The following is a 19247-nucleotide window of genomic DNA, read 5'->3' on the forward strand; positions in this document are numbered from 1 at the left end:
CATTATGAAGATATTACAACTAATAATAATACTGGAATTCCTTTTTATATCAAGAGGTATACCAGTTTGCTAAAAGACTTGTATTTGGACCAAATGCTAAAAGTTGAATTTACATTTGCATGGAAAGCTGGGTTAATTCCACTTTGCACCCTTCAAGTATGTCTAAATTCCTGCCTTGGTTCATAGACTTTATTATGGCCGGGACACCTTAGTCCTTAAATTGTAGTAAAATTTATCTCACTTAAATAACATCATTAAGGAAGTGAAATAGATTTTATGCCTGAGTTGGTACTCTTTTCTTTAGGGACTAAATTGGATCAAATTTTATACATTAAGCACTAAAATGGATAAGTTCTATGCTTTGGAGATTAAAAACATGGAAAAAAATTATAATTTAGGGAGTACGGCGTCCCATTCTAAAATGTAAAAACTAAAGTGAGATTTGGATATAATTAATAGGTAGAAAGTCGAATTAACCCTGGAAAGTTGGTAAGAAGACCAATGCCTTAATCTGGTGAGAGGTTATTATTATTATTACCATTATTATTATTATTTAAAAAAAAAAAAGAAGTGAAACCTAGGAATGAAAGAGGGGGGAGGACGGAAGTAGAAGGCGAGAGAGGTGCAGGGACCAATCCATGGTCCCCGTCAAAAACCTTGACCGGACTTTATAGCTTGGTCCAAACCGGACTATAGGTGAAGGGTCCTCTGCTATGTGCACACTCAGCCCAGCCCAACACGTGAACTCTTCCACCCACATGGCAGGAATTGGAAGGGATGCTTGAGGAATTATAATTCAATGAATTTTAATTTTACGAAGAAAAATATAGCAAATTAGACATCAGAATTGGAATTGGGTTCTCAATTCCAAACCCAATCCTCAAATTCCATAGCGAACCAAACGCTTCCTTGTTACAAATTGAGCTTCTGCTGGTGAACTATCACTGGAACATTCCCTTCGTAGTTCACGCATGAAAGTAATTTTTTTGAGTTCCATGCAAAACCGGCGGAATCAGGGTTAATTATCCCTGGGTCTGGATCCAATCTGTTCGGACAAGTTGACTTTTCAAGATAAAATGGGTCCAGTACTCCAAGAAATTAAAAAATGGGTATGGCTGGTGCAAGCCACTAATGCATGCACTACCACATTACAAATTCTTGCATAATTTATTTTTTTAAGAGACGAACTTCATACATAAATAGATTTTGGAGTTCACATAAAAAATATTGTAAACTGTTCATAAAAACAAGGTATTTTATTTATATGGATATCGTTAGAAATAATTTCGATTGAAGAGAAAAAAAACGGACAAGGGGCACAAACGGTTGCAGGTGCAACCGTTTCTACCGATTGTGTGTATTTTTCGCTGTGCGTAATTTTGATTGCATATGGTGTAACTTTCTTTGCACATGACGTAACTTTAGAACAAATTTTTGTGAGTTCCACACACGACATGAAAAATAGAGTTACAATATATGATCTGAGTCGTACAAAAATTTTTGACCAAATCATGACCGTCGACTGCTAGAAACTGTTGTCAGACAACCGTTCCTGCCCCATTTCCAACAAAAACAAATACTGTATAAATTTCGTACGAGATGGGAGGCCCGCTTGCAGCCGCTAGATCCGCGGACGTTTGTATAGTATGCACATATCAAAAGAGATTCTCTTTCTTAACTCGAGGCCTACAATTATGGCCCATCGAGGAGCCTCAAACGCGAGGCCTGCTTGATAGTTAGTTATTTCAATATTCATGAAAAAATTCTCTCGTTTTCCCCACTCTTTTCTAACGGCCGCTGTGTCATTCCCTGGATTTATAATAATCATATTCAATTACTTTTTTTTCCAACAATAGAGAGGAAGAAATTTTTAAACCTAATCCTCAATCCAACTCAAGAGGCAATTGCTAATCATATTCAATTACTACTAGCAGACAATTGTTGAAAAGTAAACTAAGGTCTCGTTTGGGATTGAATTACTTTTAGTTCCTAAAATTATTTTTAAAGTGTTTGGTGAGCATCATTTCATAAAATTAGAAGTAGAGTTTTTAGTGTTAAGAGTACTTTTAGCAAAAACTCAAATTTGGTGCTTTTTAAATTGGCTTCTGTGATTTGAAAAATAAAATATCAAATTTAATCATCTTATCCTAATTTATGAACCAAATAAAAAGATAAATACTTTTAAAGATTTTTAAATCACACATTATCTAATATAATAAGCACCTATTGAATTGTATATCCAAACAATATATTTAAAGACATTTAAGCAGTTGATAAGTACTTTTATTAAAAGATCTATCAGAGAAGTACTTTTCAATATGCTACTGCAACTCCAAGCAGCCCTAAGCAAGATTTCTAAGCGAGTCTCAAGTCTTTACGACATCTTGGCAAAACAATTTACTTAAAAATGAAAGAAAATAATATTAGGAGAATCTAATTGTCACATCTCTACCTAATCTAGACATATATTGGCACTGTTAAAAGAGAATTAATTTCTTTTGTGTCAGCAGTGTATATACTAGTAATTTTGAATACATATTATTTGATTTTAATTTGAATTTAAGCTTCAATCTTGTTTGACAATCTAATTCAACACTTAAATATAATGAATTAAAATTTTAACATATTCAAACATGTTTGATCATCAAAAGTAGAACATCTGAATTCATTAAGCGGCCACTAAATTTCATAGGCAAAATTTGGTCTAAAAAAATAAGTGATAAGTTATTCGCTTATCATTTAATATGATATATATTTAAATATATCAAATTTAATATTGAATAATTCATTACTTTTGATAATTTCAGATTTCAATTTTACGAGAAGCATATTTCATGTTTTTCATATGTCCACGCATTTAAAGGTGCTGATTAATTAATATATATACTATCTGCGAATACAAGGTAATAAACTGAGGCGGTGTCCAGGCCATGATATACGATAATTGGAGTTGAGCACTGATCAGAGGCCGCCAGGGCCTACCTTTATCCATCAGTTACAGTTTTCAGTTTTGGCTCAGCATAAGGGGTCAAATCAACAACTAACAGTCTGCCCGCGACACCAAAGTGCCCAGCCCAACTGGTGGGAGTTTAGAGCTGAGTCACTCAACTGTGCACACCAAAACCCCGAGAGACCGGTTGGTGAGTGCATCAAGTGCCATCAGCGCTGCCACCCAACCACCTCGTCCACATTTTTCAAACAATTCTATTGGACCGCTGTCCACCATTTGATGCTCTTTCCAGATTCATTTTTCAGAGCCTTTGAAATTTGTGTGAGAAGTACGAAAACTGATACAGAATCAGATATAGGAGATGTACAAAAACCGGAAGAAGGCTATTTAGTAAAACAGATGAATTTCCACCATGAATTCTCAATTGCCCATGTTAATTGCACTAGCCTTCATCCTACACTATCAGAATCAAGCCCGCTTTCCTCTTTCCTTACTTTCTTGAAAAAGCACTCGTATTCACTGAAGTAGAAAGTTTGTCATTCCCTCCGTCTTTATCTCTTTCCAATTTAACTTCCCTTTTCCTTTATCTGCACTCAAAACTTCCAATAACTTGTCAAGCAATCTTTAACTAATCCAAATCCAGGTCACTCCATATTTGTTTCTTTTAGTACTAGCCAGTATTTCGTTTTCTTCGTGCTGCGGTCAAGAATGGAAGTCATTACTGGTGGGCTTACGGTTGCTTCTTCTGATTCAGTAAACCACGAGGCTCCATCATCTTCATCTTCTGCACATGTTCAAGAACAAGAGGAGAATGCATTTCTTGCCCGTGATCGAACCCCAAACGACCTTGAGCAGTACCACCCCCCGCATCAGCACCGCCATCGCCCGGTATCTTATCGCCTAAATGTTTCAGTATTTCAGGTGGTTAACGCAAGTATCAGAGATGAGGCGTGTGCTGCATTCATCGTCCTCGTCACTTTTTGGATTTTGGGTACTACTATTTTCTTTTCTTTTTGAAATTTTCTTGAATTGGGCACATGATTTGTCTAAATGTTGCTCTATTATTCTTTCTTTGTTTGACGAACTCAACAAATGTGTTTCCGGTGTCTTGTCAAGAAAGATAGTGATTTTGAATAGAGAAAACCCAATTAGTTGTAGTGCTGTTTTTTGGCGTGAAAGACTCCGTATTTCTGTAAATTTTGATCATACAACATATGCGCGAATCTTGAGTTTATATTTGGATTTTTGACAGCTTGTCTTGCTGTGATACTGGGATTTTATGGACCTTCAAACATTGAGTTGGGTCCTAATAGTTCACGCCTTTTAGCTGCCAATCCATTTTTCGTGCAGTCAATCAAGGTCAGTTGTTGGCTGCTTTTCTTCTACTCTTGCTGCTTTCTTTGGCGCAAAACACGAGAGTTTGAGTTGGTTTATATACATACAGGTCAAGGAATTACATGAATCAAAACACCGACCAGTTCTGTATGGGTTTGATGAATTACCTCGTCTGGATGTTAAAATTACTTGGTCAGAGGCACATGTTGCATTTATTGAACCTGGAAACCACAGGGTAAAGTTTCTTCGGTTGCCTCTTGGGTCTCAAAATTCAATGATTTCTTGATGTCTTTTGAGCTCTTTTGACTAAAGTGCGTAGTTGAAAACATCTTTGTTCTACAGGAGTGGCAATACTTTCTGAACAAAGGGTCGAAAATACGTGTTTCATACTGTGTAAAAAGTCCAACTGGTGCTGCTTTGTCCCTTGTAATAGTTGAAGGTAAAAGCTCTGGATCTCTGGAATCTTTCTGATTGCTGTGTTTAGTTATTCAGTGCATACAACTGTCTCTATTGTTGTTTACAAGTGTTTGATCTAGTAAGGCTTGATGGTCAAAATCCAATGGGTCAGAGTCTTTAAAAAAAATTAGATCGTGTTGACTAGAGTTTCTGATTGTGACAATAGGCACGAATATAATTTCTAGGCCTGAAAGGATTCAAATAGGAATTTTAGGACTTATCCTATTTCAGAATCTTTGCCATCTTCATGCATCTAAAATTTTTGAGAACCTTGAAGAACTTTGAAGGTTGCTTTGTGTGTGTGCGTGTTTTGCTTTTTGGGACAGGAAGGCAGGTGGTGAGTTTCTAGACCTACTGTTAGGTTAATCCCAAGTTGATGTCCTTGAGATCCTGATTAAAGAGTCCTCATCTGAAACCATCTAGAGATATTTTTTAATTCTAACTGGTTGAAATTTTGGCTTTATACTGCTCCCTTTTCTTTCTACATTCCCATTTCTGGTGTAACTTTCCTGTAATTTATTTTGAAGGAAAAGGAAACCTTGTTGATTGGATTGAGGACCCATCACATCCCACTACGACTTTATCCTGGAACATTATCCATGGTAAACAGCTAAATCTCTCTCTCTCTCTCTCTCTCTCTCTCTCTCTCTCACTCTCTCTGTGAGTGAGAGAGAGAGAGAACAGATGTAGTAGTTTCATCATTACCCTTTTTTTGAGTTGCTTTGAGCATCTATGGCTTTTGTTTCCTTTCTTTTTTCACTTGATACTCCTTGCAGGAACTGGAACAGTAGAGCAGGAAATTTTGAGATCCAAAATGTATTATATTGCATTGGGGAACTTGAACTTTGAGGAAGTGCAGGTAATCTCAACATCTTGACTCTTATAGATACTTTGTGATTACATCACTTTTATAGATTAAAAGTTTCAAGCATGCATATTTTAAAATTGGAAATTAATTAGAACGACTGCAGTGCTGTAGACTAAATATCTTTCAATGAAATGATGGTAGAAGTATTGACGTCCCATAATGTGCTAGATGTTTACTTGACATTCCTCCAAGGCAGAAAAGAGCGAACAGCACTGTAAATTTCTTGTGGGAATGATTTTGACCTGACTTCTGAAGGTAGTTTAAAGTCAAGCATACTCTTTTTGTTTTTCCCCCCTTCTGGCAACCTCCCTCTTTTATGACTTTAGGCTGCTTTAGATAGACATTTGGTTTGTTACTTGTTGGCTCAAAAACCATTCCATTGAGCTCTAAATGCAGATGTTTAGACAAATGAATTTCTTGTCTGTTCTTATGACTTTCATAAGGTTATTTCGTTCTGTATAACTCATTTGTGCATTACTTCGGCTACCTCAATGTAACTGAACTCAACTAAGGTAAAAGCATGTAGGATACTTCTTTAGGCTGCTCATGGATGTTTTAGAGAAATGATGAAAGAATTATTGTGCTTCATTACTATTAATAATTCTGAAAATAGTTTCTGTCAGTAGAGGTAATATCATCAAAATCCCTCTTGCCTCATGCAGATTGATATTAATTTATGAAATTACTACCAGGTTCCCTATAGCATGTCTTACAGCTTAAGTTTTTCTATCCTTTAAAATCAACAATTACGGTGACAATTTGACAATTAGCAGATTTTTCTTTTTATTGAAAATAAAGAAACTTTAAATGCTTCCCTGGAATTTTACAGTCTGGTAAGATCCATGAACAGATGAAAAAGGGTAGCATTTTAAAAAGATCTAATGCACGTCCACTGCCTTTTAAGTTTAAGAATAACAGTAATAGAATATTTGGTTCCACCAGGACTCAAGGGCAAATGAAACTAGTTTGTCTTACTAAAGGGATCAAGTTCATGTTGCATTTTTGGTTGGGCCAGGAAAGGGTAATTTTAACATTATTGCATCTGAATAACTAGCTCTTGAAAGTTAACAGATGCCTGGTATCAATCAAAGGTCAGTTGATCCCATATGTAGGGACATTATGGGGAAGCAAGGTTATTGTTAGTTGTACCTTACAAAGAGCTAAAACAGTATCTGAAAGTTTACATCATGCCATTTGATGAATTCAATCAAATTGTATAGGTTCAGTTGAACTTCACAATAGAGGCTCTGACGTACAATACAACTCAAGCCAATTATAATTGCTCAGTGAGTCATCGGCCTTGCATTTGGAAGCTATTTTTCATGGGAAATGCTGCTATCATCACTACTCCTGGCCCAGAGCTGGTAAGGCAGCTACTTTCAGTGTATGTCTTACTATTATTCTTAGCAGAAATTTAGTTCATGACAGTCAACATTAATTTTTTGTATTCTTCTCTCCCTCCCTCTCTCTCTAGTTTGATTATGCAAGTTAGATTGCTTTTTATCCCTGACAATTATGACTGCAGTCATGAAAACAAATGCTTTCAAACTAATTAGAATGTATCGTGGGTTTTTTTAAAAAAAAAAAAAAATCAAACAAAGAGTTATCCAAGTTCAGTGGTTCTGTTTCATTGACTTCATGTCCAAGGTGGACGCCAGATTAAGATCTTGCTGGTTTTTTTTTTTCAATGTTTTGGCTAATCACTACATTTTCATGGCGCAGATTTGTTACTTTTTATGCCTCCACAACTGGGCTAATGATATTATCACTTAGATGTAGATAAGAAAGTATATTACATGCTCAGTATGAGGAAGTTGCTGCATTGATCAACATTAATGTGTTGTGGAGTCAAAGTGAACCTCTCTCAGCCATCTAATTTGTAGTGTCTCCACATATTAATCTATGATTCAATGTTTCCAGGGTATGACCAGTTATATATGGCATGCACAAATATCTTATGGTCAACGATGGATTTCATACTTAGTTGGATCAGGTTTGTGTTTTCTGAATTTGATATTTTTTCTGCGGCACACAGAAAAGTGTGACACTGAATGTTGGATTTGCTATATTTGCAGCCTCAATGACCGTCCTCCTTATAGTAGCAACAAAAATTTGCTTCTCATTTAGGATTACTGGAGAATATGAGACAGGATTCCAAGCTGGGATGACAGCATCTGAAAGAGCCCCACTGCTTTCTCAGAAGGATGATGATCTTTCTAGTTGGGGCTCTGTTGATTCAATGTCACACGATGAAGAGGAGTTGAATGACTCGATAGCCACCCCTGATGGAAAGCAACTAAAGGAGGGAGATGGCCTTAAAGATCATAGACAGCTTTGCATCCTTTGCTCGGATGCATTTCGCGACTGTTTCTTTCTTCCTTGTGGGCATTGTGCTGCCTGCTTTACTTGTGGGAAAAGGTTAGTTGACTTCACTGTTGCTCTCATACCGAGAAAATCTTGGATTCTTGGAATGGTGAAGGTCATTCTTTATCAATGCCGGTGCCATATTTGGAAAAGAAATTTAAAAAATTTAAGCCCTTCATTTTTTTTTTTACTGTCTTCATGAAGGAGCAGTGGGAGGGGAGAAGGGGAGTTGACAAAACACGAATGGCATTTTAGTTGTTGGAAAGTTCGTTAAGATGAAAATTGTGGTTTCAAAACCTCATATCCATAATTCCGTGCGTCTTTATGCAGGGCCATGGAGGAGGCAGGTAAATGTCCAATCTGCCGTAAGACAATGAAGAAGGTGAGGAAGATTTTTAGCGTGTAGATATTGAGTTTCCTGTTTGGGAAACGAGTCTAGCACCGAGTGAAGTGAAACTGCTCACTGAAAAAATGATGCGGAAACCTTGCTGGAAGATGCATCAGAAATGGAGCACAAGGAAAGATGCATACCATTTTTAGATTGGGTTGCATGAGCTTGACTACAGTTACAGGTCCATGTAAATCATAGCTAAATTCTTTCTTGATAGGAATCCTCAGTCTTCCATGTAAAGCTTCAAACAAATTTGAAGCATAATGGCTTTCTTTACGTGCCTAGATCAGTATAAACAGACAATTATTGTAAGTGAATGGTATTCAACATAGAAGTACATGATTTTCTGGAGGAATCCTTGCTTATTCTAAGAGAATAGGACTGCTTTTTTTTTTTTTTTTTTGGGTGGTGTACGGTAGTGTACTGGTGCCCTCTTATTAGTTATTATTGTCTTCTGCTTGAAACGTTGGGGCTCTGTTTCGCAGCCAAATTTTGTTGATGGGGCAAGAAATGTCCCTAAAGGTGGAGGAATTTCTCTTATCTAATGGGGAGTAAGGGACTGGTGGAGTTTGCCCCTGCGCGGAGTATCTCCTCGGCGGCTACTTAAACCCCCCACTTAAACTCGGTGGATTAAGTATTGTAATAATGATCCCTATGTTCGGAGGAATTTCTCTTACCAGTTGCCTAAGACTTTTTTCCGACACATTTTATTGGAAAAAAAAAAAGGATCAATAGCTCAAATCTTGACCTGCCAGTTGCCCTAGCATAGTTGCCTAATTGGCTAACAATATTTCCCGTTTAAGATTAAATTGTGAACTATCCACATATTCCATCACCATAAAATGGTTTACCTACATAATAAAAACTAGTGTTAAAGGGATATTCAATTTGTGTCATTAAAAAACTTATAATTGTGTTTCTTCAATAAAATAATACATAATTTGGTAATCTCAGTATTTGGGATAATTATAAGTACTTATACGAGCAAATGTGGTTCGGTGATTAGGGCAAAAAATGGTTTTTTTTTTTAAGGAAATGACACGAAATGTTTATGTCAACTCCCTCTTTTTATATATTGTATAGATAACCACTAGAGGTGTTCATCGGCCGATAATCAATAATTTAGTACAAAAAAGTTTGCTTTTTTTTTTTAAAAAAAAAAAATGACATCCAATTATCGTCCAAACTTTTATTTGGTAATTTGGATATTGATAACTACATTGTAACTGGATAATTGATATTTTGGTAATATCCAAAGTTTTGAATTGGGGTATTAGGTGGATAGTTAAGTATATTTAATATGTAACTGACAATAGAGAAGTTACTAATATGTTACTTAATACGATATTAATGTCACATATTTGTTAGGAGCTGAAATTATAACACTATTTACTAATAAATTAAATATCCATTCTCAAACTATTTTAGATATTAATCAATTTTTTTGAATTCCATTTTACCGAAATTGGATATCCATCCAAATTGGATCTCACCTAATCACCACTACCATAGGGTCCAAAAGGAAATCACGCTATAAATGTAATTAAGCCAAAAAAAAAAAAAAAGGAAACATTCCTCTCCGCTAGTGCACCAATCAAATTCGGAGTGTGGGGACAATTTCAAATGAACGGCTGGTTGGTAATTTAATATTTTGGTAAGGATATATTCGACGGCGGTGAAGATATTAATACTAACAGAATAAATGGGATTCGTTAAATGGAATGAATTCAGACGAAACAGAACACCATGTCATAAATTAAGTGCGTCAGCCGGTTACGGTTCTTTGGTTTGGGTTGGTGCCAAACTTTTAATTAGAAAAACAAATATAGGGCCGAGTATGTTTGGATGATTAAATTATCTCAAATAATACTACATTTGTATTATAAATATATTATTTATTTTTTTAATTTTTTTAACTTAAATACATTACATTACAAAATATACTATAATAATTATTTTAAATAATACTTTATCCAAACACAAAATTTTTTTTTTGGATAAAAAAAAACAGCATGAAAGTTGTTGGCTTTTAAAAAGGTTATGATTTATTTTATTGACCACACAAAGAATATGGTAAAGGCTTCAGATGACGCCAAAACAATTCCACTTGCAAACCAAAGGATGAATAAATAAATAAATAATTGGGAGGAGACGGAGTAGGCGGACATTCCACGTGGAATATGGGTGCGTTTTTACCGGCCGATAAAACAAAAACCGCCAACTGTAAAATAGGAAAGAAAGAGTGAAAGAGAAAGAGATGGGAGAGAGAGCAAAGAGCTCAAGAGACGGAGCTCGCATGGTATTGGTGACAGAGATTTTTAAATAAACACGCAATCGTTCGCCGACGATGAAAAAAATGCTGCTGCCCCTCCTCATCCCCTATCTCCACCACCGCCAGCGCCAGCGCCACCAACTAACAAAATGGGCCTTCTATCAAACATTTCTAGGCCTGCCAATCGCTCCCCTTCCTCATCCTTCTTCATTCCCCGCTTCTTTGTCGTCGTTGCCGCCCTCTCGTTCACCATCCTCCTCTTCTTCGAGGTGCCCTTTTTTGGTCTCTTTTCCTTTGATTCTTTACGTCGTTACTGCTTAATATTTTATTTCGACGTGTTTGGTTCTGTTCTTTACCTATTTGGGCATGCTTAGAGTGGAACAACATATAACGTTTGCGCTATCCTTCATGTTTTGCTCAAAAAGTTATTCTTCCCGAACATTTCTTAGTTGATATCTAGTCTGCTATCTGATAAATTGATTTCTTAGTTGCATCACAATAAATCTAGTCTGTTATCTAATAAATTGATTTCTTAGTTGCATCACACTGGCCCGTAATTCTATAAATCCATGATCTCTCTGCACGCCCAACCCTCGCCCCCACCAAAAAGATAAAAATAAAAATAAAAAAGCTTTGACTGGAAGGTTGCAAGTGATTCAATTTTGCATTTCCAAATTGATGACGGTGTTTTTTTTTTTTTGTTGATTGAACAGGTGGATTCATTTGTGCAGAGCTTCGTTTCAAGCACTAAAACAATTGCCGGACACAACTTGGAACCCACACCATGGCATCCTTTCCCGCCAAAACCATCCTCCTTAGACCAAGAATCCAAGTACTCGGTCGCTTCCAAAATTCTGCAGTGTTCTTACCTTTCTTGTGGTCGCAGCACCACAGATAACATTTCACAGCATAACCCGCCAAAACATGATCTTTCCAAAAGCGAAAGCTGTCCTGATTTTTTTAAATACATACACAGGGATCTGGAGCCCTGGACTAAGTCTAAGATCTCTGCGAGGCACATTATGGGGGCTCAAAATTTTGCAGCTTTTAGGATTCTGATAATTGGTGGTAAATTGTATGTGGACTTATATTATGCCTGTGTACAGAGCCGGGCAATGTTCACTATTTGGAGTTTCTTGCAGCTTCTTAGGAGGTACCCTGGCAAGATTCCAGATGTGGATTTGATGTTTGATTGTATGGATAAGCCAACCATTAATCGCACTGAGCATGCTTCGATGCCTCTACCATTGTTTCGCTATTGCACGACACCAGCACACTTTGATATTCCATTCCCTGATTGGTCTTTCTGGGGTTGGTAAGATTCTGGAATTTTATGTACTCCAATCTTGGTTATGTTTGGAAGTATAGTGATTGTAGTTAAGTACAATCTACAGGCACAATGATACGGTTCTTTTTCCTCTTTTTATGTGACTAGGCTAATATGAGTTTGAACTGAATAAGCATTTAGTCGAGTTGTAAAGCTCACAGACTGCATGTTGTAAAGGAGTTCACATGTATTTGTGACAATGATCATACTATTTGATGTGGAAGATTCATGCAGTTTTTTGAAGCACCAAATGCATCCTTTCCTGGTTATAAGACTGCCTATTTGTAATTGTCAATAGTCATATTCTGGTTATAGTTTTCTTTGTTTCAATTCAAGGTTGTTATGAACTCTGAGCAGTGATTGTTGCATGGTCTTTCTGTGATAAGCTCATACTCAATGCTTGAACATTGTCTGTCTGATATTCATGGTTAACAATAACCATGTTTGACAGGTCAGAAATCAATATACAGCCATGGGAAGAAGAATTTAGAAGCATTAAAGAAGGTTCACAAGCTCACAGTTGGCGAAAGAAGTCGCCTATAGCATACTGGAAGGGAAACCCTGATGTTGCTTCTTCTATTAGGATGGCATTGCTGCAATGCAATGACACTGAGATGTGGAGAGCACAAATAATGCGACAGGTTGATGGGTTTCGATTTTCATCACCCCTTCAGTGTTTTGCATACGTTGATTTTTATCCTGAGCCATGAAGCAAAGGAATTTCTAAATTTTCCCCTTTTCCCCTTTTCCCCTTACTTTTCTGATCACAGGACTGGGGAGAAGCGGCAAGAGGAGGTTTTAAGCAGTCAAAACTATCAGATCAGTGTAACCATCAGTAAGTTGCTTTACAAGTCTTGCAATATCTCGACTTCAAGAACCACAGCGAGTAGGCAGTTGGGACATACTGCCATGGTTGCAACCGGTTTAAAAACATTGAGTGGAACCTCATTTATAGATTTCTTTTTTCTCCATCTATTGAGGATGAACTGATAGCTGAGTAAAGCTCAACTATAGTCTGGTAGTAATCTAGGTTTGTCTTTGCTATTCACTCCTGATCACCCTGCCAAATGCACAAACTTGGAAGATGATTCAAATCACTTAGATTTTGGAGTCACCCGCCACAGATTACATGTCTCATCATCGCATTGCACTGATGTTTGTACAAAGTATGTAATGAAATAAGTATGGACATGGCAAGGTACCAAATTTATGAGTCCTAATTGGTTTTGTGAAAGTGTATCATTAGAGAGCTTTTTCTCTATTTAGTTGATCCTTTAGTGTCTGTTTTCTTTAATATGCAGGTACAAGATCTATACTGAAGGATACGCTTGGTCAGTGAGCTTGAAATACATACTGGCATGTGGTTCAGTTCCACTTATAGTATCACCAGAATATCTAGATTTTTTCAGTCGTGGGCTGACTCCGCAGAAAAATTATTTGCCTGTTCAGCCATCTGATTTGTGCTTGTCTATAAAGCTTGCTGTTGAGTGGGGCTATGGACATCCTGATATGGTACCACTTCTTTCTTATCTTGCATTAAAGTTTTCTCTGTTTAGTTCCTTGACCAGGATTATCGTGAGATGTTAGTTGGTTTCAAACTTAGAATTTTAAGTGGCAAAATCTGATATAAGTCACACTTTCGACCACACATCTGGGAGGGATAAAATAATAAGGAAATGTTACCCTTCAATTTCCAAGTGTGTGTGATTTTTCAGCATGTCCATAGTGGAAGTCATGCTAAAATATTGTTGTTCTGCATTCACGGATAGATCGGAATAGAATTTCTATAGATATTTAGCTTGGGGCCAAATTTTTATTCCTTATCTTAGAATGAGTTTTCAATTCTCTCCATTTCCTACATCCTAATCGCCCCTCTCCCCTTCTAAACATTTATAACAAGGGAAAAACAAAGAGGAAATGTTGCCAAGAGAAAAGTTATATACAAATAGGCATCCTTGCGTTCCTTTAACAAAAATTGGCATTTATAAACTGAATAGTTCTCCGCAACATCTTAATTAAATAGGCTGAAGCAGTGGGAAGAGCTGCCCAAGATTTCATTGGAAATTTGACGATGGATAGGGTCTACGATTACATGTATCATCTCCTAGTGGAATACTCGAAGCTGCTGGATTTCAGACCTCGTCAACCTCCTTCTGCCATGGAGGTGTGCGTGGATTCAGTGCTCTGCTTTGCTGATGAGAATCAAAGAGGATTCCTTAGAAAGTCGCTTGCTTTCCCCTCTTCATCACTCCCTTGCTCGATTTAGCTTTCAAGTAGCAACGTTGATCACCATTGATAGGGATAACAAACATGTTTACATCATACTGAGGGTGGAGTCACAGACATGCGCAGTTTCACCTTTGCTTTTTTGGTCATACAGCTTCTGTAAGTTTATAAGTTGAGCAGAAGGAATGATAGAGAGTATAAGTTGTTAGCAGTCCAAGCTAACTCCAGCCTTGGCCCCTTTTCATTGGATTGGACAAAGATCTTTAGAATCGTGAAAGAAAAATCAGAAACAAACGGAAAGAGTAGAGGGATAAGTTCACCGAAAATGCGTTCAGATAGACAAGTAGTGCTTCTTTTCTTTTGACTGTTTATTAATTAGTTCAGTTATTCTTTATTTATTATTATTATTGTTTCCTACGTGAAACAGTTGTTCTAGCTTCTACTATCAAAGTTGAATAAGATATGTAGGTATTTTTCAGCTTGGCATTTATATGAACTTGAAAAAGATCTGTGTTTGGACAATCACCACGAAAAGTTTACAAATAGGCAGAAACTGGATTTGATACGGTACCCATATCAATCCCAGAACCTGAAAGGTTCAAAATGAGGCTGAGGAGATTTGGCAATTGGTATTTTAGAAATTTAAAGTAACAAGGCCAAGAAAATGATGCGACTTGCTAGCGTCAAGAAAACGATATGCCCGTAAAAGTTTTCTAGAAATGCCAAATTGAAATTCGATCGAAGAGTGGTGAAGTATTTTGTAGCATTAGTTGCACAAATCATAGTTATGCCTTTAAACCACTTTGGTAAGCTGGAGTGGCATGTAATAGAACTGGAATTTAACAGCTTTTGTTCCCAGAAGGAGTCGACTCAGTAATTGTGCTACTTATAGCAAGTGAAAGGAAATGGTGGTTGCTCAGCCCCCAAAGGCACCCGTCTGGTCCTCGTTTGCCACAATACGTGGTTTCCTCAAATTCATATTGGTGCGTCGTTTGATCTGATGGTAGTTCAGTTTTCATCAGCTCTTTTATAGGTCCAGTTGGGCTTTCCTCTAGATTAGATTAGAATATGAGTAAAATAGGTAAATGAAGAATGCCAAAAAAAAAAAAACCCTAAAGGCAAAAAGGAAATAATGGTCGTCTTTTTTTTTTTTTAAATACAAATGATAAAATTATTTTTAAAAAAAAAAGGAACAAAAGGTGAAAAGGGAAAGCATGAAAAGGAGAAGCAACTTCTTGGAAAGGAAACGGCATGTGCGTATGGGAGAGATTCCTTTTGAGAATGAAAGAAGTTAAGAAAAAGATTAGAATTAGGACAACAAAGCGGTCAAAGATTTGGCGGTTGCAAAGTGTGATTAATAGTCTTAATATTTTCTATATCCTGTTTTTTTTCAACAAGTCGAAAATTAACCCTAAACAGTTTGATTAGAAACACTCAGAGGCAATCAAAATTCTGATGCAAAACGCAGTTAAAGTGAAACCCACAAATCAACACCATCCAACTAATTAATAACTAGAAGTGGAGCTGAGAACCTTAAATCGAGTGTTTGATACAAAACAATCTACATCCAGTGTTTGATACAACTCTCCTGCAATTCGCCGCCTTTATCACTTGCGTAGTTAGACTTGCCTTTGACCGACCCTGAATGGAGTTCGTAATCATGCGCACCCTGCCATCCACTAGTTAATGAAGTACCCAAAATTTTTAAGAGATTCTTATTACTCCATTATTTTTGTTGTTTTTGAGACGAAAGTGCATGTACAATCGAAAGTGATCCTTTAATTGCCTTTTGCTTTTCATGTCGTTTCACAGTGCTTGAGAAGGAGAATTTTTCTAAATAGTTTAAGCCTTTAAGGAGAAAAAGCTCCCGGTTTGAGGCCACTTTTATTTTTATTTTTGTTCTCACGGAATTTAACCAATTGATTACTGTCTATGATCATCGGTGGGAAAAAAATTAGTGCACCAAAACAATTTGAATTACGAATTAATATTCTATACACCGACCGACTGTGTATACACTTTCACCTTTGAACAAGCATCCTTCCTTCGATGTGTACACATATATTGTTTTGTTAGTCATTCGATGTGTACACATATATTATTTTGTTAATCAGTGTATATAAGATTTATTCAAACAAATCGTAAGTTGGAAAGAAATTTGTGCAGATATCCAATTTCCATTTCTGACGCATGACATTTCCACATGATCGGGACTAAGAACTCCAATTTTAAATTGGAAAAGAACTGAAAAATGGAAACAAGTAGCTATGTAATATGGAGTGAACCTTGCAGCCTTACCGTGTTTAAGGCTTCATCAGGAAAACTAAATAGAAAGGTTGGCATCAAAATTAAAGCTATTCAAATGTGCTCAATTTATTTATTTTTTTGTTGTCCATTCTTTATCACATAAATTATTATTATTATTATGTAAAAAAGCAGGAAGCAGCTTCTGCCATATGCTAGCAGTACCAAGACGGAATTAGAAACAAGCATTTTTGCGTCTCCGTGTGCCATCAGCATCCACATCTTCTCCTCCCACTCCCACTCCCACCCCTTCTTTTTCTTCTTCTTAGCTTTCATTTTTTAATTCATGCTAGCATTTTTTAATAATTAGGAGTATTTCAATTCGGAAGATAAACGGAAAAAAAAAAGACATTGGGGGAGCCAGCAGCCGCATTAAGAAACAAAACAGTAAGCACCAACGGTACGAACCATACAAACAAATAGTACTGGCCCAAAATAAAAAATTAAATTAAAAAACTATTTATAAACTTAAAAGGCAATAATAAATACTACATTATGAAAGAATCCAAAAATAAAACCTCAAAAAAAAAAAGAAAACTCCTGATGAAAATTCTTTTATTTTTGCTAATATTTAAAGCCAAGCCGCCATCCACAGACGCACAAGAATTTCGTGCCCTCTTCTTTTTAGCTCCATTCCTCATTCACTCCCTCCCCCACATTTTCACGCGCCCGATCTACGCAGAGGCAGACACCCACTCGTAACGAAGAAACAATAATGGCCGGAAGCGGTGTCGTAACGGTCTATGGCAACGGTGCAATCACCGAGACCGCAAAGAAATCCCCTTTCTCCGTCAAAGTGGGCCTTGCCCAAATGCTCCGTGGCGGCGTTATCATGGACGTTGTCACCCCCGAGCAGGCCCGCATCGCCGAAGAGGCCGGCGCATGCGCCGTCATGGCCCTCGAGCGGGTCCCCGCCGACATCCGTGCCCAGGGCGGCGTCGCCCGCATGTCCGACCCTCAGCTCATCAAGGAAATCAAGCAAGCCGTTACCATCCCCGTCATGGCCAAGGCCCGGATTGGCCATTTCGTCGAGGCCCAAATCCTCGAGGCCATCGGAATCGATTACGTCGACGAGTCGGAGGTCCTCACCCCTGCCGACGACGAAAACCACATAAATAAGCATAATTTCCGCATCCCTTTTGTCTGCGGCTGCCGCAACCTTGGGGAAGCCCTCCGCCGCATTAGGGAAGGCGCCGCCATGATTCGTACCAAAGGGGAGGCCGGCACCGGTAACATCATCGAGGCCGTCCGCCACGTCCGCTCCGTGATGGGTGATATCAGAGTCCTCCGAAACATGGATGACGATGAGGTCTTCTCGTTTGCCAAAAAAATTCAGTCCCCGTATGACTTGGTGATGCAGACCAAGCAATTGGGGAGGCTTCCGGTCGTCCACTTTGCAGCCGGAGGAGTTGCGACGCCGGCGGATGCGGCCCTGATGATGCAGCTGGGATGTGACGGGGTGTTCGTGGGCTCAGGGGTGTTCAAGAGCGGAGATCCGGCGAGGCGGGCGAGGGCGATTGTGCAGGCGGTCACGCATTATAGCGACCCGGAGGTGCTGGCGGACGTGAGCTGCGGGCTTGGTGAGGCTATGGTAGGCATTAATCTTAATGATGATAAGGTTGAGAGGTATGCGAACCGCTCAGAGTAAAATATGTGGTGAGGTGATGACCGGGAAGAAAAGACCTGATTGAATTAGATTTCTGATAGTATTAGTCATTTTAGCCTGTGAGATGAGGGCTAAAGGAACCTCTTTCATGCGTAGACCAACAGTTTACTATCTGTAGTTTAGCTTCCTTTACTACCATTTGTGTTGTTAGGTTTCGATGTTTCGTATGATTGGAATTTGGAAATACGTTTTAATTGATTTTTTTTTTTTTTTAAATTTCTATCTGTTTCAGCTCGTAGTTGACATATTATCCATGTTTCCCAGTATTATTTGATTTCCTTCTTTAGTTGTAAAACGGATATCTGATGCTCAGCCTTTATGGTAATCATACAACGAAGGTGATACGGTTTCTTCAAATGGTCATTGGGCTTGACTAGCTCTTCAAGGATTGGAAGCTTATTTGCAGAGTGAGCGCCTTGTTCTGTTGACTCCCTGTTTATTTCGCTTTTTTAGGTTTTGAGATGTTTTTGCACTTGTCTTCTGGGATTCTTGCCGAATAGATGTTTGATTTGTGGGTTTGGGTGGATCAGTGGGGTAGCTTTTGAGTGTTGCACGTTTCATGCTTTGTACCATCTGTTCCCGGATTACACATCATCCGTTTCATGTTATTTGGATGTTTTGCATGTGTTTTGGGATTCAACGCTTGTTGTTGAATGGATGTTTTGCACTGCTACGAACAGTTTGTGGGTCAATCATGGGTTAGTCTACATAATCATTTTGGTGAGTGATGCACTTGATACACGGGTTCCTGAAAGATGTGTACTTGAAAACCTGCCCTCTGTGAAAGTAGCATCGGTGTGTAGTGAGCCCGAGACTGAATGACTATGAACAAATTTGCAAGAGTCTGTTCAATCTGTAATGAGCAAAACATATGTATCTTTTCAGACTATGAAAAGTTGCTTGAGGCGTGTTTGATGCGATCGATATCTGTGTTAGTGGTCGATCACATATTAGTTTTGACAAGGTATCCTAGACGTTTTCTAATTATAAGTTGCTGCAGCATCATGGTTTAAGTCTAGATATGACAGCCAGTAGCTACTTTCACTGCTAATCAACCCACTCACTCGCAACCCATTCAGTGGCAAACA

General features: G+C 37.9%; 3 protein-coding genes across 4 annotated transcripts; all 3 read left to right on the forward strand.

Moving 5' to 3' along the window:
* The first annotated feature begins 2980 nt into the window (after positions 1 to 2980).
* Positions 2981 to 8719, forward strand: LOC113742848 (E3 ubiquitin-protein ligase APD2-like). Its single transcript, XM_072079311.1, has 10 exons — positions 2981 to 3941; positions 4203 to 4309; positions 4395 to 4520; positions 4628 to 4724; positions 5269 to 5343; positions 5518 to 5600; positions 6830 to 6973; positions 7530 to 7602; positions 7685 to 8027; positions 8304 to 8719. Exons 1-10 carry the CDS (start codon positions 3659 to 3661, stop codon positions 8377 to 8379), a joined length of 1407 nt encoding a protein of 468 aa, XP_071935412.1. The 5' UTR covers positions 2981 to 3658; the 3' UTR covers positions 8380 to 8719.
* Positions 8720 to 10586: 1867 nt separating this feature from the next.
* On the forward strand, positions 10587 to 14667 carry LOC113730606 (uncharacterized). 2 transcript variants are annotated; one of them, XM_072079314.1, is made up of 6 exons: positions 10587 to 10918; positions 11350 to 11951; positions 12415 to 12604; positions 12734 to 12798; positions 13265 to 13475; positions 13987 to 14667. In XM_072079314.1, exons 1-6 carry the CDS (start codon positions 10712 to 10714, stop codon positions 14227 to 14229), a joined length of 1518 nt encoding a protein of 505 aa, XP_071935415.1. In that variant the 5' UTR covers positions 10587 to 10711; the 3' UTR covers positions 14230 to 14667. The 2 variants fall into 2 exon arrangements, with proteins under 2 accessions (XP_071935415.1, XP_071935420.1); XM_072079319.1 differs by having other exon boundaries at positions 10588 to 10905.
* A 2417-nt stretch (positions 14668 to 17084) lies between these two features.
* LOC113730616 (probable pyridoxal 5'-phosphate synthase subunit PDX1) lies at positions 17085 to 18357 on the forward strand. The gene has a single exon (XM_072079321.1). It carries the CDS (start codon positions 17209 to 17211, stop codon positions 18139 to 18141), a length of 933 nt encoding a protein of 310 aa, XP_071935422.1. The 5' UTR covers positions 17085 to 17208; the 3' UTR covers positions 18142 to 18357.
* Positions 18358 to 19247: the final 890 nt, after the last annotated feature.

Source organism: Coffea arabica, chromosome 1c (assembly GCF_036785885.1).
Source record: "Coffea arabica cultivar ET-39 chromosome 1c, Coffea Arabica ET-39 HiFi, whole genome shotgun sequence".
NCBI lineage: Eukaryota > Viridiplantae > Streptophyta > Magnoliopsida > Gentianales > Rubiaceae > Coffea > Coffea arabica.

What these genes read in the sequence shown, in the direction of transcription:
- LOC113730616 (XM_072079321.1), top strand. Translation starts at nt 17,209, where the DNA reads ATGGCCGGAAGCGGTGTCGTAACGGTCTATGGCAACGGTGCAATCACC.
- LOC113730606 (XM_072079314.1), top strand. Translation starts at nt 10,712, where the DNA reads ATGAAAAAAATGCTGCTGCCCCTCCTCATCCCCTATCTCCACCACCGC. An exon ending in TCAGATCAGTGTAACCATCA is followed by an intron (nt 12,799 to 13,264) that starts GTAAGTTGCTTT and finishes TTTAATATGCAG; the next exon opens with GTACAAGATCTATACTGAAG. An exon ending in GCTATGGACATCCTGATATG is followed by an intron (nt 13,476 to 13,986) that starts GTACCACTTCTT and finishes TTAATTAAATAG; the next exon opens with GCTGAAGCAGTGGGAAGAGC.
- LOC113742848 (XM_072079311.1), top strand. Translation starts at nt 3,659, where the DNA reads ATGGAAGTCATTACTGGTGGGCTTACGGTTGCTTCTTCTGATTCAGTA. An exon ending in TTTTCGTGCAGTCAATCAAG is followed by an intron (nt 4,310 to 4,394) that starts GTCAGTTGTTGG and finishes ATATACATACAG; the next exon opens with GTCAAGGAATTACATGAATC. An exon ending in TGCTTTACTTGTGGGAAAAG is followed by an intron (nt 8,028 to 8,303) that starts GTTAGTTGACTT and finishes GTCTTTATGCAG; the next exon opens with GGCCATGGAGGAGGCAGGTA.